This window comes from Gymnoscopelus braueri (genome assembly GCF_963280865.1).
Source record: "Gymnoscopelus braueri genome assembly, chromosome: 11".
In the NCBI taxonomy this organism is placed as follows: domain Eukaryota; kingdom Metazoa; phylum Chordata; class Actinopteri; order Myctophiformes; family Myctophidae; genus Gymnoscopelus; species Gymnoscopelus braueri.
This window is the reverse complement of record NC_137613.1, coordinates 29,124,651-29,141,248: the sequence shown is the minus strand read 5'-3', so window position 1 is coordinate 29,141,248 and position 16,598 is coordinate 29,124,651. Positions and strand designations below refer to the sequence as shown.

The window sequence follows — 16,598 nt, the reverse complement described above, 5'->3', positions numbered from 1 at the left end:
CAAGTGATAAAATTAATGAATTTCCAATGTTTGTGGACACTTTAAGATACAATCTTAATAATAGTCTCTTCATAATATTCACCTACATGAACAAGTTTAAATGTGCGCAATTTGCAGCTCCATAACGTCTTGCACTTATTCTGTAATGCTTTTTGTCCTCATACAGTATTTAGCAGTTAATAACTGTATCCAACTTTGAAACTCAGGTGGTCCAAATAAAGTCCATCATTTTGCAGGTTACATTTTTTTCAGTCAAGGTAACTATGGGCAGCCAAACCAGTGTGCATGACTTCCCCACACTGTATAAGTAATAACTTGCTCAGCTGGGCAAAATACGGCAGAACTGGTACTGTTCCTACCGACCCAATTCCAAGCATTTCCAGACTATTTCACAGCCTCTGTACAACCAGCAGACTTGCAGCCCAATGGCCTACCAAGCAGTCTGTGTAAAATATTGATTGTTTGTTGAAAATGTTGTGCGTGAATGTGTGCATGCACTCAGATCATGCATTCACTATAGTCAGGGTTCAGGGTTGATCTAAGCTTAAATCCTGCAGGCAGCGAATCACTTGTTTAAGATGGAATAATGATTCCATCTTTCAACTGCTTTTTGAGCTTTTAAAAACTTTATTACAAATTTAACACAAGGTGTGTGTGTGTGTGAGTGTGAGTGTGAGTGTGAGTGTGTGTGTGTGTGTGTGTGTGTGTGTGTGTCGTGTGTGTGTGTGTGTGTGTGTGTGTGTGTGTGTGTGTGTGTGTGTGTGTGTGTTCGAGAGACTTTGCCCTCATGTGTCCATCAGGAAACTACTTACCAAATGCAATCAGCACCAGTGTGTAAGTAATCAATAAACGGAAGGCGGTTTTGGTCTCGAGACCAGCATGAGGTAGAAAAGACCATGCCAATATTTAGCCAGGGAATGGTCACCCCTAGGAGTAGAGTAGAGGAGAAGTTTTAGACAAAGAAAGAGAGATGGAGAGAAAAACAAGAACAATGATTTTAACTAAAAGCAGACCAATGACAAAGTGGCTACAGAGACATGAGTGATGTGGTGCATCTTCATCTTGGGTTTCATGGCCCAACAGTACATAAATAAATCATCAGACATCTCATAACCTCCACAATCCAGTCCAGTTGCCTGGGCCCTTCAGGAACAGGAATGTAGAGTGTTTGTGTCTCATTCTGTGTATGTTTGTTGAGAATAGAAAAGTATAGGCCAGTTTCAGCCGTTCTTACCGGGTACAGCACCCAGATGCCTCAGGATTGATCCAGAGTTATTAGGGAGGTTTGTAAGGTTCCATCCATGTCTGAGGGGAAAGAACACAAGAGGATTTTGATTTTTATCTTTCATTTTAACCACATTCAACCTGGCATCCGTCCCTATTTTGGGCATATCGTTATAGTCACAAATAATTATGCATGTGGCTTGACCAAGCTTCTATTTGAACACAATAGCCTATGTGTGTAACTGTAGTTCCCTTTTCCAGAAGGTGGCATATCCGTTTCCTGTTCCGAGTCAGTTTCTCATAGCCTCGTTTGATTGGCTCAGCAGCAGATTTGAACTGGAAACTCATATGAAAGGCGTTGTGTGTTTCTAGCGCAAATCTGCTGCTGAGCCAATAAAATGAAGCTATGGGAAACTGACCAGAAGTGGAAATGGGTATGCCTACAGGGAACTACAGTTATGCACAGAGTCTGGCCGTGTTCAGAGGAGGGACGCAATCTTTATCGCTGTGCTGAGCACCTCCTACAGGCTGGCTGGGCACCTGTCAGAGGGCTCTGTTGAAGGGGAGGAGGAGGATGGAGATATACATAAGTCATGTAGGCCTATTTGATTGCCTGTATATCGTCGATACATTTTCCACACACATGCAGCATATTATTGCCTCAATGCAATTTAACGTTAGAAAGTAGATCAACGAGCCACAGCTGTATGGTAATTTTACCACAGTAGTGCAAAACAGAGCCACCTTTCAATGGGTCTGGTGCAAACCAACTCAAACTGTTTATGTTCCTATCAAAGGGATAATCAGAGTCACGCTAAGTAATAATTATAAAGACAAAATTGGAAACATATTACGTTCCCCTAGCAAATCACCAGCTGACTTTCAAACAAACCTTTTAAAGTTTAAAGCATAGCATGGAGTGCAGCTCATAGGTGCATGGAGTGCATGGAGCAATGCACGTGCATGGAATGCATAGAGCAATGCTAGATGCATGGGGGAGAAATGCACGTGCATGGAGTGCATAGAGCAATGCCATGTGCATGGACACTGTCAGGTGAGCCAGTAGGGTACAATTGCAGAGGCAACACAGAAATATGTGGGGAGGATTAGTTGGCATAATGATGAAATTGGGAGAAAAACCTAGCAAAAAATAGCCAGTCTACAAGCTTGCGATGCATTGTGATCTAGCTATTTTCGTGAGCTGAGACGATGCAACCTTTTTTTCCCAGTTGAGAATAGGTCGTTTTTGTGAAGTGACCCTTGCCGAAGGGGTCGTGTCACAAAGTATAAATAATACTCTTGAGATAACAAAGTACGGGTACACACTCACTTTGAAAATGGCTCTGACTTTCCCGTGGGGAATCCACTCCCGTGTGTAATGGTGTCCACCTTCCCATAATGCACTGCCACGTGGCAGTCTCTTTGCTCCACAATCCTCCAATACTCTTGCTGGGAGGGAGAGAAAGAAGAGAGAGAGACCATGGACAAAGGAACGGACAACGGTTCCACATGACTTCACTTACAGTCACTTAAAATGAAATACAGTTTGATATCTCCCTCAAGTTTACAAAGCCTGTTTAATGTGCTGACCAAATTTCATGATAGTTCAAAATAATCGAGTCTGTTCCATAATTCTCTTCATGCGTGGTCAACAAATCCAATTTTATGAATAAAAAAAAAAGTTGACTGTCTGGAGGTGACAGTGAAAGTCACGTCGGGTGGAGACAAAATGTAAGAAGAACAAATTTAAATCACCACTCACATGCATCAAGTTGAAATCACATCAGTGTAAATTAAATGAAACGTGGGCATGCTCACCTCGACTTCTGCGGCCCCTGGCTCCTTGCTAAAGCACATCGTCATGGTGTTCCGGGCTATCCTGAAGAAGTTGGTCAAAGATACCGATTTCCCCTGCAACACAATGACATCAAACACACAAAGCCACATGAGACGCGCAACACCCCGGGAGCCACAGGAAAACAGTATAAATGGATTACAGCCTCCCCATTCAGAGAAAGCATATTCAGGTTTATGGCTCCTGGCTGAGAGGGAAGCAACATACAGGGGAGGGCAGGTCCGTGATATAAGGTGATAGAAATATTGCTGGACTTTGGATGAACCGTGCACGTACGGGCAGCTGTGTGTCTCTCAACATATGCCAGTGCTTGTATGTGTCAAAGTCTCAGAGGCTATTTATATGGCCCTGAGAGTGTGTACTGTATGTATAGTGTGTATGTGTATGTGTGTGTGTGTGTGTGTGTGTGCGCGCGCGTCTATATGTCTGCTCCATACGTCCCCAGCATGATTCCCCCGGACCTGACCTCTTCCCTGGAACTCTCCTCCTAGAGAGAGACTTTGAAGGCGCCCATAAATCTGCCCGCTGTGGGGCCGGGTATGTTAGGACCCGCTGAAAGATGGCCTTGCAGACTCCTCGTCTGCACAGAGGCTGAGGTTACTGTACACATAGAACTGGATGTACTAGACTGGCCAGAGTCACCGGATAAGAGATGCACCGTAACCAACCACAAAAACCCTTTCTACTCCTTTTCTCAAGTATTTATCAGCTTCCCAACTTCCCTTTTCAAATTGGTGGGCTGTTTTAAGCAGTAGCATAAAATTAACGCCATTACTACAGACTTAACTGCAGCTACAATAGCATTAATCCTGTAGTATTACAATAGTATTACTGTATAACAGAAATCTTAAGACTGATTTATGCTTTGTCGTACAACGGTGTCCTGCAACAAAAATTACTATTTTCAGCGTGGGACACAGTCGTATGACCAAGTATATACAGTATTATGCATGAGTCATTATGCGCGTACCACTTAAACCCTATATACTTTGTTGACTGGAATCACATTTCCCTCTACACCAAATCCCTTTTCCGAGAATAGGGACACTAGATTTCATGTAGTTAAACTGGTGTCCTCATATCCTTCACATGGACTTTGTTCTCCTTCAGGATGATGTCAAATACATTGTCCTCTTGTGGGGAATTCAATGTCAAGACAAACGCAGAGCTCTTTGAGATGTGGTTATATTTAGACACACTTTAAAGACGGTGTCTTGTCAGCGTTCGCTGTGAGTCATCTCACTTGTCACTGTCCTGAATAGCAGGTCTATGACTTCAAAGTCTACTGCATGAACGGTAAGGGGTTAAGTACGCAGAGGCACTTCAGTAGAGGAGGATTTAGTTACCAAAGAAATGGGGCAGAAATTAAATGCGATCCAGATCTGAGAGATGCATACCTGTAGGTGTGTGTATGTGTGTGTGTGTTCGTGAGTGAGTGAGTGCACACGGGCATGCACGCACACACACACAAATGTGACTTTGAGAAAATGTGTACAGAATGAATAAATGTCTCATAATCCAGACTCCTCCAAGGAGAGGCACCTGTCTGCTAGTTTGTGTGTGTGTGTGCGTGTGCGTGTGTACGCGTGTGCATGTACTGTATATGTAAAGCATGCACATGGTATATACAGTGTAATATACTGTAGGGTGGGTCTTCACGAGGGAGAGAGTGAATAAGACCTCTCTCTGAGTTCATATTGAGGTATGTGTTTTCATGCAAGCATGTGTATACGCCTGGCTGCATACTGTTGCTCTGAATTTGTGTGTGCGTGTGTGTGTGTGGCTGTGGGACAGGGCTGGAGTTGAGGGACAGTACTAGGGTTAGAGGTGGGCTGAGCTGGGGCGAGGGCTAAGGGAGAGAGGGAGGGCTGAGAGGTGTAGAGGAGACGTGGAGAGAGGGAACGAGAGAGAGAAAGGGAGAGAGGCTGAGAGAGAGAGGGAGAGAGGGAGAAGAGAGCGAGAGAATGGGGGAGGTAGAGATGGAGAGAGAGAGAGAGAAAGAGAGATGGAGAGGGGGGGAAGATTTGCCTGTGGGCCCTTTTTACAGAATGATCACTGACCTACATTGCAGCCAGCCAGAGTCAACACAGCTGCCAGAAGGCTGGGGAGATGGGAATACACCTAATGTGCACGCTCGCACATGCACGTACACACACATACAAGCATGACCACTGACTACCTCCCCACACACAGCTGCACAAAGCTTTTAAAGGTGACAGTAGAGCACAAAGACAAATTCAAAGCGTTTGTGTATTTCATTAACGACTAGCTTCCACTCTTACACCAAACACGAGCAGACCTCCGCAACACAACTTAACAAGCACGATATATCGCTGCATTACAACATTACAAGTGTTTTTGTGTGGCGCTACACAAAGCCCAATTAAACCACAAACAGAGCAGTTAACACCGTGATCTTTTTTCCAAAGGAAATGGCACAGTAATTTCAACAGCCATTAGCATCTTTGCAATTCAAACCAAAGCGATACATTCCCAAACAAGAAGACGGGTCACACTACAACCCTGTCTAGTCTAGTGTGGCTCAATGGTACTCAATATCATCGCTGTTGAGTGGAAACCTTGTATGTCCAAAACCGTGTTTTTTCTGGAAATTAAAAAATGTATTAATCCTGTGTTCAAAATGGATCCAACGTAGCCTCGTTCCCAGCCTTTCCTCGTCTCCCAAGAGAAGAGCCTGGTCACGACCTAATGCAGAGAGTGTCTATGGGGCCGGATTGACCGAGTACTTCCCCCAGAATATTTTTTCTCGACCAATCACCCCACCCGTTTCATGCACAGAAAATGTTAACAGATCTGCAAAGCCTCAACGTAACTTCCTTGGGCGGTACTTCCGCTAAATTCCAGTACTTCCATTTAGACACTCAAGAGGCTAGGTCTTGCCCAGCATGGATCCATTGTAGTTATTATTTAATCACAAGCTCTTGTTAATACTTTCAACCAAGCAGGTTCAACACAAACAACCTATTGCATGTCGTTAGAGGTGAAACATTTAAAATATTTTCTAAGATACAAAATATTCTTATGACACTGTCATAAGAATAAGTATAAAATAGGGAATTTATTTATCATCTTGTAGATGTTAGTAGAATGACTGATATGAACTCTCTCTAGTGTGTGTGATGACACGATGAAGAGATATAAAGATGTCATGCCACACCTCTGTGGTGAGAACAGCAGTCTGGATTCAGAGCTGGCACACATCTGCCTGATTAACAATTGAGGATTTTATAGAGCGCTCTGTCTGTGCCGATGCCAGGCCATAAAACATCTAAATGACATCGATATCTGGCACATGAGCCAGACAATGAGCCTGTCATTATTGCTGTTCATTAACTGGCTTCATAAATAAACTACTAGATTGTGCGGTGTAGGAACAAAACAATGCTTAATAATGATACAAAACGGGACCATAAACGGAAAGAAACGGAACAAACAGCAAGCAATGATCCTCACCTCTGCATGACAAATCTATCGAGTTTGGAGGCCAATAAACATACCAAGTCTGTTTTAAGTGTAACTATCATTTAAAGTTTCCATGAAAGTTATCAAAAGCTGTAGCCATTGTCTGCCTCCAGTTGCAGCATTTAGACACATTGAAAAGACCAGAACAGTTAACATACTGTAGCATCACAACAACATATAGTCATGTAACATACTGTATAACACAACACATCATAACATATTACAATATATAACACAACAATCACTATTTCTTACCTTGTAGATACATTTGTGCTGGTCACTGAGAACGCATCTGTCCTCTTCTTCCTCCTCCTCCTCCTCCTCCTCCTCCTCCTCCTCCTCACCATGCTGCCTGTCCTCCTTGCCTTGATTTTCCTGAGGGAAGAGCCGTCGACGGCCCGCTTTCACCTGAGCCTCCAGCTCCTTCAGATGATGACATACACCGTTGGCACGGTGATGCCCGGACGCCCCACCCACCAGCCCTCCCACCAGCCCATTCTTGGGCTCGTAGCGTGGCAAGGCCAGCGCGCTCGGCGCCGCCGAGTCTGAGTGGCCCTCCAGGGGGCCCCGGCGTGCCTCCAAGCTCCTCTTCTCCTGCAGCACCTCGGCTTGCAGGGCGAGGCGCTCCTCGGCCCCCAGAGAGTCATATGAGAGAAGGTATTGCAGGTAAGCCTCCTGCAGCTTGGCCAGGCGGTCCTGCGCCGACTTGGGGATGCGCAGCAGGTCAGCCAGCTTGGTCCATTTCTTTAGGTCCATCACCTGCTGCATGCCGCCCATGTCGTTGATCAGCTGGAAGAAACGCGCCAGGTCCACCTCACAGCCACCTGCACACAGAGGAGAGGAAGAGAGATGGACAGAGAGGGCAAGACAGAGTCAGAAGATGGAGACAGGGAGAGCAACAGGCATAGAGAGACAGGGAGAGAAGATGGAGAAAAGCAGACAGAAGATGGAGAGAGAGACAGGGAGACAGAGACAGGAGGAGAATGGCAATAATTCTACAAACACTTATTTCAGCTTCATAGAACTAGAAAAATGTGGTTTTGTGTGTGTGCGTGTGTGTGTGTGTGTGTGTGTGTGTGTGTGTGTGTGTGTGTGTGTGTGTGTGTGTGTGTGTACAAGCATATACACACAAATGCAATTTACCTTTAAAAGCAACATACATAAGCTCACATGCACAGATACACGTGTGTGCGTATGTGTGCGCACACACACCCAGTCTCAAGTGAAGCTGTTTAAATGTTCATAAAGCATTGATGTCATTGTGAGAAATGGAAGGTGACAGGGCAATCTGGGGGAAATATTGTTTGCTCGGCCCTAAGGGGCCAAGCAGGGGCCCCTCGCCGCGTAGCTTTGCATTGTTATTGGCATCTATAAACGGAGAGATAAGACCAGGCGCAACATGGCTGAACCTTTCATAGCCTGGCTGATACCCACAGAGATAGCAATCTAGTGCTGTTTGCTAACTGTCTGCTTTTTGTCTTGGTTTTATATAGCCTGCAGAGGCTCTCTCTCACACACACACACATACACACACACACACACACACACACACACACACACACGCACAGTAATTAAATACAGGCATTAAAAGCTTATTTCGTAAGGTTGAGTGGAAGAATAAAGCATTGACTGGTAGTGTAGCTCCAGCTTTAATAGTGAAGATTTTCTTCTCAATAATCCTTTTTCAATGTTCTAATAATTTATATTAAGAGAGTCTCTTGAGATCAAGATCTTTCTGGAGAGAGCCTTGGGCAAAAATGAAATTACATTAGCTTACCCAAATGTGTTTACCTTTCTCACTTATGCTCTAAAACAATGTTATTATATTCATTGTATTATTATATTATACTATAATAAACTACATTATATAGAAACCCCCTAGCTTTGTGATAGAGTAATCCATGTCTCAAATGTGTCAGAAATGATTTCACCAGGTCAAATTCATGAACGTATAAATGGCCTTCAGTCAAAATGTCGTTATTACTATAATGTATTCTTTACATTTCTAACCTACAGTATTGTATCACACTCAGGACGTCTCTGGTGTTACGCAGTGGGCTTGAGATGTTGAACCTCAATTCTCATAATACTCAAGTACAATTTGGAGTGTCTCTTTCTCACTTTTGCTCGACTTTGATTGCGAGTGGAGTGTTGGAACATATCACCATCACCGGTTGACTTGGAAAAAGAAAAACGTCTATGAAATGGAAATTATGACCAATTCATGATCACATACAGGTATGTGAGGATCGATCAATGATCAAACAAATGTATACAATTTTAAATTAACCACCCTTTTAAGCCATATTTTATACTTGGCTGTACACCCAGTAGATCTGCTACTTTTGGTATTTTGGATTTTATATTTTTTTGCCCGATTTTTTGTTAAATCCTGACTTGACAAAACTGTAAGAAAATTGGTTCCAACCCCAGCGTGCATGCGTCCCTGTTTGTGTATCTCACCGATGACAGGGGGCTCATCCATGATAATGCCCTGAGATTTGAGGTGCTTGCGTATACAGGCCAGCCGCTGCACGTTGTGCCCCCAGCGGCGGCCCAGCTTGTGGACGCGCTGCACCTGTGTGACGAATCGCATCTCCTCGCTCAGCTTGCACTCTGGCCGCCAGTCGGAAGGAGGCACGACTCTGCACAGGCCGGCCACCTCCGCGCGCTCCCTCACCGCATCCAGGTACACCAGTGGATCCTGGAACTCACGGGGGGCCGGCCGAAAGACGGGGGCGTCCCCGAGGGCTGTCCAACCCTCCGGGCGGCTCCTCTGGCGCTCCCGGTCTCTATCCTGCTCGCGCTCCTGCTGCCGACACAGCTCCTTCTCGTGCTCCCACTCCCTGTCGCGGTCGGCGGGCGTCGTCCGCGCCTGGCCGGGGCTGGAGGATGAGGAGGCGGCGGCGACGGAGGAGGAAGGGGAGGAGGTGTCGGGGGAGCAGAGGGGGGGTTGCTGAGGGTCTGAGGTAGTGCTGGAGTGACTCTGTCCCACCGAGGGAGAGGAGGAGGAGGTTGATGAGGAGGAGGAGCTCCGACTGTGAGACCTGCTCTGCTGCTGCGCTTGGCGAATCAGCATCAGCTTGCCGGCTGACGCCCTCTTGGGCCGCTGGTTCACAGACTCCCCGTTGGCTGCTGGTGTAGGAGGCGGGGTCTGCCGTTTAGGGGGAGGTGTGTTGGGGGTGCGGAGAGGGGGGGCAGAGGCAGTGGGGGGAGGAGGAGGGGGCGTGTCCTTGACGTGTCCGTTAGAGATGGGAGCGGAGGAGGCGGCAGCCTGGGCGGCGGCTTTGTCCTGATTGGCTGCCTTCTTGCTGCGTGTCTCCAAGGGCGGGCCTTGGAGCTTGGCCTTTTTGGCCTCGGCGACGGAGGGCTTGACCTTCGGCTCCCCTCCTCCTCCGCCTCCCGTTCCTGCAACAATGGGCACGTCCAGGCGCCGCTTTGAGTTCCGCAGCCCCTCTCGGCCGAGGCCTTCCAGGGGGCCCTGCGGGCCCCGTTTCGGGTCCTCCTCCCTGGGCAGGCTGTCGTGCCGCTGACCGTTCAACCGGCCATTGAGGCGGACACCGGCAGCAGTGCTGGCCGCTCCGTGCAGCCCGTTGGACAGTAGCACCTGTTTGCGTGTTTTTGCATTGCTGAGGTGGGCGGCGGCCGCTGCGTTTCCTGAGTTGGCCGGCCTGCCGCCGGCCGCTGCTGCTGGCTGGCTGTCGTGATTGTGATTGTTCGCCGACGAAGTCGCCGAGGAGGCGACGCTGCTGCTGTGTTTGTTGCTGCTGAGTTTGGTTTTCTTGCCCAGTTCTCTCTGTTTGGCTTTGGTGTAGGTGACGTGGCCCTTGGACACACTGGCCGTGTACTTCTTCACAGTTTTGGACGGCAGGCGGAAGTCACGGCTCTTTTTGGAACCGACGTGGACCGAGACCGCCCGGGACAGACCGTTCACTTTAGAGACCTGCGAGAGAGAGGGATGAGAGAGAGAGAGAGAGAGAGAAAGGTGAAGTTAGTGTGACAAATCATGACGGCTAATATTCCATTGTTGTAGGAAATAACGCAGGAACTGAGTGGTTTCAACTACAGGAATTCCTGGGGGGGGGGGTGAAGATTCACATTTTTAATCACACTGTTGTTGATGGAACAAAGTACGTCAAGATTCATGTGGGCACACAAACACAAATAAACACACACACAGACACACACACACACACAATCCTTCCCTTCACATTCCCATGCTGGCTCAGGAGTAAACAATTTGGCGTCTCAGAACGAACACTATTTTTAGAAACCTGTAACTATTCATTACAGAAATGTAAAAGAAAAAGGGGGGGGGGAAATTACTATGCTTTGCTTTTGTCAACTAAAACTCAACACTGCTGTCAACAGAAAGGCACAGTCAGTGGAAGCCAAGTAAACACAAAGCTAAAACCTCTGTATTCTGACATCAACAACCGATGACTGGTCAGTAGGAGGTACTGTACGACACTACAGTTTTATAGCACTGACTGCAGGAGTCATAACACACATTTATGTGCCATGGGTTCCCTTAAGCTATTTAAACACACTCCTTAATGTTATGAATATACGACCAGTGTGTGTATGAGAGTTAAAAGCAGAGAAAAGAATGTTAAATAGGCTAAATAAAAGGAAACAATTTGTTTACATTCCATGTATGTCTGTAAGACGCGTGGCAGACAGGACGAAAGTTTCGAGTCTGTGTGTGTGTGTAGTGTATGTGTACATCAGAGGTTTGGAACAGTGGTGTCTGGATCCATGGAGGACTAACTGGTACTGACTGACTCCTCTGTCACTATCTGTCTCTGCCTTTCTTTATGTGCACAGTATGCCTCTACTTTATCTCGCTCTGTCTCTCTGGCTATGTCTCTTAATAAGACCACCAAGGTTGCCAAAGAAGTGAAATTAAATCAATCTCTCACGTTGTCCATTCAGACTCTCTCTCTCTCCCTCTCCCTCTCACCTCTTCATTCCAATCATATCACTTCCTCCCATCCTTCTCCATCTGTTAGCCTTTCTAAGAATATCTCACTCTCCCTCCATGTTGTTTCATGAAGTCTGTTACTACCCCCATCTCTCTCTCTCTCTCTCTCTCTCTCTCTCTCTCTCTCTCTCTCCAACATCAAACCTTTTGTAAAAGGTTTATGGAATTACAGCAACCGGTGTCTGTGCGTGTGTGTGTGTGTGTGTGTGTGTGTGTGTGTGTGTGTGTGTGTGTGTGTGTGTGTGTGTGTGTGTGTGTGTGTGTGTGTGTGTGTACTAAAACACCACAGAGTTACTGATATGTATTTGGTTACTCCTGTCTAAATGGGTGGAGCTAGAGGGCATGTCACTAGAGTGTTATAGACATAAAAGAGCCATTCTGGGACCACATCCTGTGTTCCAGCCAACACTCACACCACCTCCAACACAATATGTGGGGAACTGGAAGGGGTACATTTAAAGCCGGTGACGTCATGTTGTTGTTATCGCTGTTGCAGCCGACTTACTTTCTCGTTGGCTAAGAATTTTACCAAAAAAATAATAATACTTTGGCAAAACTACCGCCACAGAACCAAACTAGAAAGGTGCACTCAGTAGAACACAAATCTCCGCCAGGAGGCACAGCCCAATAATAATACTTACATTAGTCTGACACAATAATGCTGTTCTCTTTGTTTCTCTGTCTCTCTCTGTCTGCGTTTTAGTTTACACACACACACACACACACACGATAGTTTGCCCAGCCTTTGGCCTGGTGAGGATAATTAATGTTCTAAACAGCTCTAAACACTGGACAGATGTCTGTCTTCCCCTCTGTCTGACCATCTAGATAGATGGATAGATAGATAAGATAGCATTAACAATCACAGCCCAGCACTGCAGGAGGGAGGTGACATTGACAAGTCCATGTGTGTGTGTGTGTGTGTGTGTGTGTGTGTGTGTGTGTGTGTGTGTGTGTGTGTGTGTGTGTGTGTGTGTGTGTGTGTGTGTGTTAGTGCGTTAGTGCGTGTGCGTTAGTGAGTGTGCGTTAGTGCTCTCAGGTGGCAGGGGGCCGACATAAAGGCCAGGCCATTAAAAGATAAGAGGCCAGAGAAACCCAACACTGCCCCCTGGCCCTGCCCTCCCCTCCCTGACAACAGAGAAACTCAGAGGGAGGATGAAGGGAGAGAGGAAGAGAGGAAGAGAGGAAGGAAAGAAGGAAGCGGCAAGGCAGAGTGAATAAGACATTTAGAGAGAATGCAGGAACGCTGTAGATCAATGGATGGCTGAGTGGATGTTAACATTTCAAGATTTATGATTGATTTTACATCCCACATACAGTACAGGTTTATGAGGGCACAAGTATTCGATTTAGGCACTTTGACATTGGAGCAAGCATTTTGTAACAATAGTATTTATACTAAATAAAAATATATATATTATACAAAAATATATATAGAACATAGTAAGGTGCCTTTGTTAGGTGCTGTGTGTATGGATCTATCATAAATATTATACAGAGCTGATGATGTTGGTGTGAGTATGTGCATGCAGCTGATGAAGCAGCATTCAGATCTGTCCAGTCAGTTTGCTGACAAAGCAGTGTAACTTGTAGTACCAATTCCTGCCACCAGGGGGCTCAGTGGTCCTGTTGCCTTGCTCTACCTCTATCTCTCCGTCTGTCTGTCTGTCTGACTGACTGTCTGACTGTCTGACTATCTGACTGTCTGTCTGACTGTCTGACTGTAATTGTTTGGTAGGAGAGGAGAGGGAGAACAGAGGGATGGCAAAACAGTGAGATCAAGAATGTCGATGAGAGATGATTGAGGGAACGAGTGAACTGCTAAAAAAGAGAGGTGACTTGAGGGTTTAAAAGCAGTGGTTCAGACCTCACTCTGGACTGGGATATACTGGGGACAGAGGAGGAGAGAGTGACATATGAAAATACAGGTGGATGGATGGATGGCTGGATGGATAGATGGATATGAGAGGGAAAGAAAGAAGCAGTACTCTAAGAGAAAGAGAATGAGGTAAAAACATCAAAAAATGGTTTAGAAAAAAGGATGCGAAATAAAAACAAGAAGCTGATGTTTTCCTGGAGTGAATCTTTGGTTTCATGTGAGCAGAGAAAGAAAGAGGAGTGGAGAGGAGGAGAGGAGCGGGGGGTGGGTCTAGATGACATCATGTGTTGCTATAGCCCAGCTGGGGCCTGGCAGGAAGATTTTAACAGGCAACATCTGCAGCACACAGGCTGAGAGAGAGTGAGACAGACAGACAGACAGAGAGACAGACAGACAGAGAGAAAAACAGAGACAGACACAGAAAAAGAGACAGAGACAGAGAGCAGAGACCGACAGAGAGAGACATAGAGAGAGAAACAATAGAAGGGAGAGAGAGAAAGAATCCCAGCCATAATAGAGGAGAAAGTTTAACCCGTTGACATCCATGTGCCGCGTGGTATGCAACACACACACACACACACTCATGCGTGCACAAACACACTGTGACACACACTCACGCACAATCACAGCACGGCTGGCTGAGCCACAGTGCTAGCCGAATATAAGTCAAACCAACTCCTACGGACACACCAAACCACATAATTAAGATACACACACACACAGCCTCTCAGCAGTATTATCATGGAGGGATGTGAGGCGTGGCCGTGAGCAGTATGACTTTTAAACAGCAGGGAAAGGTCATCAGACCCCGGCACTGCAACACAACCCCATAAGGCTGATTTATACTTGTGTCGCACACCATAAATAGCTGATCTACAAGTTCACAACGCGTGTGAGTACAACGCAGGTTGACGCATTGTGATCTTGTAGATCCGCTATTTTTGGTGCATGACAGACTCTACACACCCGAAAAAACAAAATAGCCTTGGTGAAGAGAGAGAGACAGGAGGGAGAGAGAGCGCAGGGGAGACCAGTAGGGTCATATTATATTATATTTCTGTCTTGTGTGTGAACTAAATTGAACCCTTATTGGTTTATTTTGTCATTAACATTTTAGTAATTTCATTCCATTTACAGAAATGGTTGGTTCGTCCGCATGCGACAACGTTCCATAACTGATTATAGCAAATGCAATCGAGTAAACATTGTGTTATAAAAGGTGGTTTCAGTACACAGTCATTTTAAATAAGCCCCTGCTGAATTGAAGAGAATTGAATTATTATGTATTGAATTATGATAATGGCCGAGCCCTTCGGTTTTACTCATATAACCTCTGGCTTGTCTTACAGCTACAGTATGTAATCACTTAACCTTTAATATGGCTTAGTCTGTGTTTTCACAGTGTGTGTGTGTGTGTGTGTGTGTGTGTGTGTGTGTGTGTGTGTGTGTGTGTGTGTGTGTGTGTGTGTGTGTGTGTGTGTGTGTGTGTGTCCCCTTATCACACGCACACTTAATACACACTGTTCAGGCTAAAGGGAACAAAAAAGCGTTAATCCTGCCAAATGACTGGAGCCATGTTGTTAAGATCTTTCTGTTTGACGGAGCGAAAGAGGAAGAGCGAGAGGAGAGAGAGAAGAGAGAGAGGGAGTAATAGACAAAAAAATGTTATAAGAGATTAAAAGTGTTAGAAAGAAAGAACATGAGAGAAAGAGCAAGTTTGAATGAGTGAATCCCGCTGGGTGCCAAAAGCTAAATGAAAAGTAGGAAAGAGGAGGAGCGTGTATGAAGAACGTGACATACTGTAGACTAGAGCTTATAAAGACTGTGACACAACAGCTAACAACACATCTACAATACATCATAGATATAATAAAACACAACTATACAACACATCATATATGAGAGCGAGAGAGAGACCCCTTGACACAGACAATGGCAAGACAGTTTGTCATTTGGAAAGAAGAAAGGCTAGAGACACAAAAAGAAAAAGAAGACAGAACACAGAAAAAGACAGACTCCTACCAGAGACATTAGAAAATAAATAATTCAAATATATTTGACGTCCATGTTTTGAAATAAGCAAAAAATATGAAAGCACATTTTGTCCACAATATACCGTAGATATGTGTAGTTGACCTCTCAAAGTATATTTTCTCAAAATGTCTATACACATTTTGTGATATATTTTTATACATTTAGTAATGTAGGATGTGGGTTTCTTGATCAGTTTGCAAGATTAGCTGCGGATCGACAGACAGACAAGACGGACAATGACAGACGCAAAAAGTATGGAGTGCATTGCAAGGCATGCAGGGAACGTGTGGTGTACTGTGTGCCTGGCGACGGGGGTTCGATGCCGTACCTGCTTGCGTAGCTCCTCTGCAGCCCTCCTGGGTGGCAGTCCGTTGGCGGTCGGGCTTCGGCCGCTGGCTGCAGCCTGCTGCTCCCGGGCCAACTCCCGTGCCTCCGCTCTCTCGCTGCGCTCCCTCAGGAGGGGGGGAGGAGGGGGAGGCGGTGGAGGCGGAGCGGGCGGGTCCCTGCCGTAACTTCCTGCCTTGGGCCGCGGGCTCTCTCTGGTCCCTGCCTTACCGTGGCCGTTGAACACTGGAGAGGAGAGCAGAGAGGAGAGGAGTCAGTTTGTTGCCATTGAGCAGTGAGGAGGGATAATAAAGGCCGACCCCATATCGGTTTCATTATTATACATCCCAGCTGTATAATAAACACCAGCTGACTGTGGGGTTTGTATATTAATACATTTTAAAGTTACAAAATAATGTTTATACAATTCAAAATGTGGGAAGAAATGGTTTCCTTGGCTGCAGTTGTGTGTGTGTGTGGTCTGTTTATCTGTGGGGTTGAATAGGAACTGGCTTAGTATCACTATGTGATGGTACAATGGTTTTAAAAACAGACTAAGTACCTAAGTTTTATACAGTGGTTTTGCTTTACCAGTCAACAAATCATCCACATTTTAGATGAGAGGATCATTTTTAGACGCCAATCATGTTAATGCAGGCCTGTGAAAGAGCCAGTGCGTTTGTACAGCGCTAAGTCTGGAGCACGGGAGAACACGATCGCCTTTGTTAACCACTTCCAACCTGGCATCCCTATTTTGGGCATGCCATTATATGCAAAAAATCTTCAAAAGATTTATAAAATAATTATAAAATGAA

At 45.7% G+C, this 16,598-nt stretch overlaps 1 protein-coding gene across 2 annotated transcripts in view; it reads right to left on the bottom strand.

Moving 5' to 3' along the window:
* jarid2b (jumonji and AT-rich interaction domain containing 2b) overlaps positions 1-16,598 on the bottom strand; it is a 141,755-nt gene that overhangs the window by 10,461 nt on the left and 114,696 nt on the right. For both annotated transcript variants that reach the window (XR_013934070.1, XM_080442469.1), the window contains exons 6-12: positions 15,788-16,029; positions 9,026-10,505; positions 6,818-7,386; positions 3,043-3,135; positions 2,555-2,673; positions 1,235-1,305; positions 813-927 (exon numbers count right to left, since the gene is read on the bottom strand). Coding sequence is in view for 1 of the 2 variants with exons in the window: in XM_080442469.1 (XP_080298595.1) it covers positions 813-927; positions 1,235-1,305; positions 2,555-2,673; positions 3,043-3,135; positions 6,818-7,386; positions 9,026-10,505; positions 15,788-16,029 (2,689 nt within the window). In the remaining variant the exon portion in view is untranslated. The remainder of the gene's footprint in view (positions 1-812; positions 928-1,234; positions 1,306-2,554; positions 2,674-3,042; positions 3,136-6,817; positions 7,387-9,025; positions 10,506-15,787; positions 16,030-16,598) is intronic.